This window comes from Daucus carota, chromosome 4 (genome assembly GCF_001625215.2).
Source record: "Daucus carota subsp. sativus chromosome 4, DH1 v3.0, whole genome shotgun sequence".
NCBI lineage: Eukaryota > Viridiplantae > Streptophyta > Magnoliopsida > Apiales > Apiaceae > Daucus > Daucus carota.
The window spans coordinates 20,018,709-20,027,240 of NC_030384.2; the positions used below are offsets into that span (position 1 = coordinate 20,018,709).

General features: G+C 33.8%; 1 protein-coding gene across 1 annotated transcript; it reads right to left on the bottom strand.

The window, feature by feature from the left end:
- Positions 1 to 1,407: 1,407 nt before the first annotated feature.
- LOC108218008 (transcriptional corepressor LEUNIG_HOMOLOG-like) lies at positions 1,408 to 5,725 on the bottom strand. The gene is made up of 14 exons (XM_064092081.1): positions 5,663 to 5,725; positions 5,347 to 5,444; positions 5,158 to 5,255; positions 4,841 to 5,037; positions 4,689 to 4,758; positions 4,431 to 4,484; positions 3,635 to 3,856; positions 3,228 to 3,357; positions 3,031 to 3,137; positions 2,777 to 2,926; positions 2,508 to 2,663; positions 2,286 to 2,405; positions 1,944 to 2,141; positions 1,408 to 1,551 (listed from the first exon to the last, which is right to left on the bottom strand). Exons 1-14 carry the CDS (start codon positions 5,692 to 5,694, stop codon positions 1,408 to 1,410), a joined length of 1,776 nt encoding a protein of 591 aa, XP_063948151.1. The 5' UTR covers positions 5,695 to 5,725.
- Between the last annotated feature and the right edge of the window lie 2,807 nt (positions 5,726 to 8,532).

Below are 8,532 nucleotides of genomic sequence, written 5' to 3' on the forward strand. Positions count from 1 at the left end.
CAATTGTTGAGAAATTTCATTCCTTCCTTCATTCCATTCCTTACCTCATGTGCTAGATATCACACCATCAATTTGAGATAGAATGCTCCATTCTCTCCTATGCTCAATTTCTTCTCAAATCTCATCATAGCAATTTTGCACTCACTCAAATTTTTTCCAAAACTTTCTTCGTATCTCTATTAGTTTCAAGTTTTCTTACTCATTTCATTCCATTCCATTCCATTCTCTCCAACCAAACACAACATTAGTTGGGGTGATAAGAGAAAATGTGTAAGTATCATTCCTCAATCATTTCAGTCCAACTACTTGAAATAGAAATTTGGGAGGAATGTTCATTCCACTGTTTCATCATGTTTCCCTGTATTCTTTATTATAAGAAATTTAGACTCGCTCATGTTTAGATATATTGTCTCTTACTTTCTTTTTTCTCAATAAATATTTTTTATAAGTTTTCATTACATTGTCTTCTCATTCTATTCCATACAAATGAGCGCAACCTTAGTTCTAGTAATACTCATCGCCAGCCTACTATTTAGCTGATGAACATCTGATTTTCGTGAAACCTGTTTCATCATATTTATCATTCTTGCTCTATCATTGACAATGGGTTTCGTTCAGTTCTTGCCAAATGAATGGGCAAAGAGAATACTGAAAGATGAGCATAACCTTAGCTTCATTAGGGATGAAGTAAAATCTTTCGAGTGAAGGTATCTACAACAAAACTCAGCTCCTTTCAAAAAAAGGGGCACCACAAGCATTGATAATTTTTGTCCTTGGTTTTAAAGTGGATAATTCTTTTAAGAGTAAAATACAAAGCAAGGAAAAAACGCGCACCACGCGATTAAGAAAAATTTTATATTCTTATGTTTCATCGCTTATGATAATTTGGTTTTAGTGTTATTTTCTTCCGTCACAGGAAAGCAAATGCAACTTTAATTTCATGAAATGTTTTTGTATCAAGATTTTTATCTCTTGGTCCATCATCCACCATGATCCCAGAGTTCATATACAGAAAACACATACATGGTGGGATGGAGTAATCAGTATCCGTATAACTTACCCCACTAAATCCCAAAAAAAAAAAAGCAACATATTTAGGAACTTATCTGAATATCCAAAATAAAATAATCATTAAAATTAAAAAGTACCATTATTTTCCTACTGTTATTGTTATATCAATAGCTAAGAAATTCTAGGATTCTTAATCTTCTGAAACAGCTCACTATGAGTTCCTCCCTAATCTGCTATCTTTATAACAAAATGAAGTTGTAGGTATTATATTGTTCATTGACACTACCAACACAAAACATTCAGTATCCTCAGGAGAGATACTCAGAACTTTCACACAGTTTCCTCAAGAGAGATTGCGCCAATGGTTCAGATAATTCAGTTAATTTACCAGAAAGATTATTTCCATAACTTGACAGAACTATCGTGACTTCCAGAAGCAATCATTCCTGTTATAGGGGACTGTGCTAAAGCAGCAATCATATTTTCATGTGCTCGAACTGTCATGATTTTATTCTCAGCAATATTCCACAACTCTAAACCCTGTACAGAATGTTAAAGAAAATAGTGTTAGCAAAGTACAGATAGCTTTAGGTATAAAAAGGAAACAAATACATTATATAGAGTTATTTAAAAGTCTACAATGTCAAGTGTCACACATCCAGAAATGATTGGTTGTATTGAGGTACCAATATCAACTACAGTAATTGGTCCAGTCATTTGCAAGTTTTAAAATTAAAATTGAAGTAACAGAACGTGAAAGATTGCAGCATAGCAAGTTAGTTCAAACTAGGCTCATGGCAATTCAGATCATTTAAGTATGACGAAAAAAGTACCCCCAAGTACCTAATCATCCAAGAGACAAGTCCATAATGGTAGACTAAGTGCAATGTTTAAAACAAGGTCTCAGGAAACAAAAATACATAGATAAATACCTTCTCTCCACCAATCATCAAAAGAGCTGAATAGCTTGGATGGAAAGCGCAGGAATGAAACTGGTTACTCTTTGAGCTAAGTTCATGAACGCATTTTCCAGAGGTCAGCGACCAGACTTTCACAGACTCCTTACCAACGGAAGCCAAATAATCACCATTTAGATCCCAGCATAGGGAGTTAACCACACCGCTATGTCCCTGATAAGACACCGAGGTGAGAGAAAAGGGGGTCAAATCAATTTTGTAATCAGCACATGAGAAGATATGCCCAAAGCCTTAAACCAACAGTATATTAAGGTTTGGTAACACTAAACACTGACAAATAGCATTAAAATGTCAAACCTGGAAAAAATGTGTTTGCATGTCAGTTTCAACATCAAAGATGGACACAACTTCATCTGATGCTGCTGCTAATAAGCGTCCATTTGCCGGTTCAAATCTCACTTGTGAACTACCTCCTTGCTGACATGAGCAATACATAAAAAATGAAAGATAAAAAGTTACTATTTAACATAATTTACATTTGTCTGCGAGAAGAAACGTATATAAGTTTCACAAACTAACCTTTGAAACTCGAGTACATGAAAATGGATTGATGTTCCAATAACGAATTTCATTGTTACTGTCACAAAAACAGAACATGTCATTCGTCTTTGGATGAAAGTCTAGGGACATAACATGAGAGGGGTGCCCAGTATAAGCATGCAGGCAGTAGCTTGGCTGCAAGGAAAAATAAGAGGTTATATTATAAAAACTTATGTCAGACGGTTCAATGGCTGAGTACTATTAAAAACTAAAACAACAATTATACACAACTGAGCGTAGATAATTACATTAGCTGCATCCCACAATTTCACAGACTTGTCAAGTGAAGCTGTCGCCAATTGAGATGAATTAGGCCTGAAACGCACATCTGTAATCACGTCCTGGTGTTCTTCAGGAGTGCTTTCAGTTTGCAAGGTATTCATGTTCCAAAGAACAGTCTGTCAAATGACCAACACTTATATACATACACATACTCTCGTTCACCTTTACTCTGTTGTAACAAAGACAATAAGGTTTAAAACATTGCAGTGTTTTCTGTTACCTTCTTTCCATGTCCGGCACTAGCTAACAGCTTGCCATCTGAAGAGAAATGGCAGCATGTGACTTTATCTCTGGTCCGTATACAACCAACTTCTTCAAGGAAGAATCCTGATATAGGAGACGAAAACACCATAGAGTCAACAGTTCTGTGCAAAAGCCTAGATTTCTGGAAACATAATCAACAAGAAAAACTATTACCTTTAGAAGACTCCGTTTTATGTTCAGTAAGATTTTGTTTGATGTTGTCATATAAAGTCCGTCCATCTTCACCATCATTAGACAAAAAGGAGTCGACATCTCCCTCATCTCCAATATGTTCTATGTCATCCTGCGATATGAAATGTTCTTTGTGCATCAAGGCAATGTTTTGTATCAACTATCAAGTCATTCATAAACTTTACCACTTTTTGGATATATATCACAAACTTGATTATCTATATGCACATAGATTTTAAGAACACAATGCATATTTCATCAATCATTCAAGTTAAACAAAGCAACCAATGATAAAAATTGAAGAGTACTTAACATTGGTATTCCTAAGATGCAAACTGACACTAGCATATAGATTGACGAGTGTGTCTGTGAAACATAGAAGGGCCTACCAACTGATTTTCAGGTGATGCAAGACCTGCTGTTTCTGAACCATACATCATCAACCCTTTTTGTCCACTGCTTACATGCTGCAGACTACTGGCAGTATTTTTCTCATCGCCAGGGTTATGAGTCGATACCGGGGATTTTGGTGAAGGATCCATTGCTTTTCCCTTACCTTTACTATTAGTTGGTCCAGAAGATGACTGTTGTTTTCTTTCTCTGTTATTGTTCTGCATGGAAATAACAAGACAAGAGCATTAATTAAATCAAACCCAAAGCGAACTAGGAAGCATGAGTGTGGGTACGGGTACGTGAGTGGGCGTTATGGGGATGCAAGAATTCGGCACTACCAATATGGGGATTCAGGTGCAGAGGGATTCGGCAAATATTATTATATTAAAAATATATATTATGCATGTTTTTCAGGTTTCACAGTAATAATTAAACCAAATATTCAAATAAGTGAATTATGCTTAACAATTTACATAATGATTATTTAATAACACAATTGTTGTAGTATAGACTAATAAACTTATATTAAGTAATCAGCTAATTACAGAATTAAATATTTAATAAGAATCCCCGCCCACCCACCAATCGAGTGTGCGGTGCGGCGGGTGAGTGAATAATCATGCTTTCTAGAAAGTGAACAATATAGGGGAGAACAGAAAAGTTCCATTGTTGAAAATTGTGCCTCACTTCAACCTGTGTTGGTAGGGGAATGGAAAGTTTTGCTACTAAACTTTAACATTTCAGTTCGGCCTCTTAAAAATTCCTATTAAAGATATAGAAAAGAAATCAAACCTGTTGCAGTTGCTCATGTTGAGAGGATGATTGTGGCATTTGGGTCAATTTCATCTGAGATACATATAAAAGTGAATCAGATATATAGCTACTACAATAATGCAGTGATTATCTTACCAAATCAAGATTATACTACAATATAGCTGAGCAGCCTTATGGCTATATATCAATCAGACACAAGTCAATGAACAATGAACTTCCAATACAGCAAGCATATTATTATCATAGATAGAAAGAACATATACTTTAGTTACTTACATTGGTCATTTGAGCACGCAATTGCTGTGAAGACCCAGACATGTTCCCAGAATTTCCTTCAAGCAACTGGCTGAAATCCACAACAAAAAAGCCAATGAAACAACTAGTTAATCTATATATCCTTAATCAATATATAGTTCCATTGAATATACCCCTGGTTTATCCAATCTTTGTACATTTTCATGTCCAGGAAATTGGCTGAAGGCTGTCCCATTATTCCTTCAGAGTTCATAGCATTTACCGGGACACCATGGGAAGAATGACTAGGATCCCATCGCTGTAATTGAGCATTCTGTTGCTGGATAAGTTGCAACTGCTGTTGGTTCTCTCTTGCTCTGCTTTGTTGCGTCTAAAATTTTATCAAACAAAATAGCACAATGTTAATCAGACAGAAATTATGGCAATAAATAATCATATAATAACATTCCAAATTAGGGGCAACATAAATCATTTAACATTCCGTAAACACCTCAACCTGCAAAGCAGCAGCTTCATTTGACTTTGCAGTGTAGCTGTCCCAGAAAAGAGACCACCACTCGAAGAGAAATCCTCCAGGCGCACCGATAACTGCATATATATTCAAAATTTTTAACGTAAACAACTCCAAAATAAACAAAAGTAACAACCAAACCAAAAATTTGATCAGTAAATACATTACCTACGGGGTCATTGGGAACCGCCCTCTCAGCCTTAAAAGCTTTCGCTGATGCATGTAGTTTTTTGGCCATGAGATAATCATATATGTAAGCATCAAGCCTAAACACCACCAAATCCAAAAATCACAACTTTAACAATCAGTATGAGATAATCATATATGTAAGCATCAAGCCTAAACACACATGAAATAACACACACACGGGAGAGAGGGGGAGAGAGAGTGAGAGAGAGAGAGAAGAGAGAGAGCGAGGGAGAGAGAGAGAGGAGAGAGAGCGAGGGAGAGAGAGAGAGGGGGGAGAGAGAGAGAGAGTCAATACATTTTGTCAGCATCCCAGTCACGCTGTGCCATTATGGGTTGAATTCTCACGACCAAAGAGTGAATCAACAGTCCTGATGTCAACTAAAACCTGCAAAAAAATAAAATCTTTACAACAAAATTCACCTGAAAAAAAACCCAGAATAATCAAAAACCTTCATGGTCAATCCAATCAAGATTCCTTCATCAAAAATCACAACTAATTAAAAATCATTAATTCTTTGTCTAAAAGAAATCAGATCATTTCACAACAAAACCCTACTAATTAAAAAACAATCCTTTACGATTCAAACACTACTAATCAAATTAATCGAGATAAACACAGTCAATGCACATGCTGACGATGAAGAAGAGAATTATACTTACACGGGGTTGAGAAAAAAAATAGGGAAAAGGTGAAGCGGCCAAAATATGAGGGTTTATGCAAAGCTCTTGTGCATGGGTAGTGTATGTATATATAATACGGCAGTTTGGGCTTTGGGTTTGCCCATAGTGGACGCCTGTTGTGTGTTAGTAGGCCCACTTTCTTTTCTCTAATAATATTTTCATTTGTGGATATATAATTTCTATTTTTTAAAAAGCAAACAATCTTATTGGTGGATGTAGTGTTGCTGATAATGATGCCAAAATGGTAATTACCTCCGGTAATGAAAAGAATAAATCTCCTGTTGTCACAGAGGTTTTACCGTTTTTGAAACTTGCTTACCTTCTAGTCTTCTACTTGTGCATGTTCATGTATATCATTAACAGTAATGAAAATATTTAATCCATGCACACATATATCTTTATATCAAATTTGTAATAATTAGGGAAGAAACAATCTTCACCTCTTTTTGGGTCAAAGGAAATCAAGGGGAAATAAAGGATGTGCAAATGATCTCTCTTTCCATTTCCATCCACATCAAGCTGCACAAAGTTATGTCGATTAGATTCACTAATAATATTTGTAACAAATAAGATTTGGCACATAAGTAATAAATATGTGATATATGCATCTTACATGGCAAACAAACTCAGGTACAATATAATCAAAAAAAATTAAATATAAAACATTACCAGAGGATACATGATTTTCTGGAGCATTTTCATCATTATTTCCTGCAACTTAATTTATAAGGCAAATCAGAACAAATTACATATAATAAATGACTTTTATAGTAAAATTATTTAAGAATTATACTTAAAACCTTATTAAAATACAATACGTGTAATTTAGGAGAAACTCATTTTAGAACATATGATTTTTTTATCTGAACAAGACTTGCAAATAATATATAGAGATACAGCAGATTTTAATACAAATAAAATAATATTCTTGTACCAAAATTTTATTTTATACCAAATTATGTGATATTTTTGTACCTCCACGAGGCTGGCATACAATATATAGATATAGTGATTTATAACAACTAAAAATTTAAATTTCAACTTGAACATGATTTATCGTGATTTGTCTCAAAACCAAATTTAATCAAAATTTAAACTGCTTCAACATATAACGACGAGTAGTAAAGTTTACATACATGTATATAAACATATTAAATATGTATATCAAATAAAATCAAACTCTTAGATTAAGTTTAATTTTCGATTTAATAACAAACAACTCAATCGAAAATAAAACATTCAAGATCCAACAAAATTATGGTATAAATATTCAAAAAGGAAAAACAAAAGCAGGTAAGCATCAATTCATTCATATAAGCACTATGTAATGTGCCACAATCAACAAAGATTTACCGAGTAGAGATCCCACGCATTTTTCACGCGTAATAAGAAAATGGATGAGAAATCGGATAATATTACAAACATCCATCACATCACTTCAATTCAAGATTGTCTTCATTTGTTGGTATTGGAGTAAGTTGAGCTTTATTATCCGGTTAATACAAAGACACAAGGTGGAAAACAAAAATTTTATAGACAGAGGGACATGGAGAGGAAAGCCGCGGCTGCCGTGAATATAGGGTAAAATCATTGTACAAGAAATATTTATAACCAAATTTTGGGCCATCTGAACAACTTTTCGGCCCAATATGATGAGTACAAATGTTCTTAAAAAAATATTCAAACAATACAAATAAAAATTATAATACGCAAAACAACTATTCAAAATATATTATAAATTTTAGAAGATAATATAGAAAATTAACATAATTATAAGTTTCGACATACCTATTTAGATCATATATGATTGTAACTAATTCTATGTTTAATATTAATTTTATGTTTTTGGACGAGAATAATTTGAATTAGTTGCATGATTCTAAAAGTATCTTTAATCTTTTTATTGCACATGTTTAGGATTTTAAATAATGTATATAAAAAAATTTACATTTGATGTACATATTTTCAATTTTTGTATTGTAGATAGAAATGTCCAAAAAATTCGAAGCTCGGAAAAAAGTCCGAAAAGCTCGGCCTGGGCCTTAAACAGGCCTCCTTTTTTTCAATCAAAATACGGGCCTGCCAGAAGCTTAAAAAGCTTGGATAAAATCCTGATTTTTAAAAAGCCCGGATAATTTAATATCCATACAAAGCCTAGTTTGGGCTCAGATTGAAACCACTTTTTAAGAACCCTATATAAGTCTAGCCCAATTATACTATTTTATCTATCTATTTTATTAGATACAAAAAAATATATAGAGAGAGAAAATAACCCCGTATCTATTCCCTAAAAGACCCGATATCTCTCTCTCTCTCTCTGATTACACTTGTTGGTAATAGCAAAAGTTATTAAAAATTGTAATTATTTTGTTGACATGGAGGAGTAATACTGCGAATTTTACAAATAAATGGGAGTTTGAAGAGAAATTATAAGAAACGGTTGCGATTAAGATAGGGTAAGAGTTGCATATCAAAATATCTTTA

What these genes read in the sequence shown, in the direction of transcription:
- LOC108218008 (XM_064092081.1), bottom strand. Translation starts at nt 5,694, where the DNA reads ATGGCACAGCGTGACTGGGATGCTGACAAAAT. An exon ending in CATCACCTGAAAATCAGTTG is followed by an intron (nt 3,358 to 3,634) that starts GTAGGCCCTTCT and finishes TTCATATCGCAG; the next exon opens with GATGACATAGAACATATTGG. An exon ending in AATTGTGGGATGCAGCTAAT is followed by an intron (nt 2,664 to 2,776) that starts GTAATTATCTAC and finishes TTTTCCTTGCAG; the next exon opens with CCAAGCTACTGCCTGCATGC.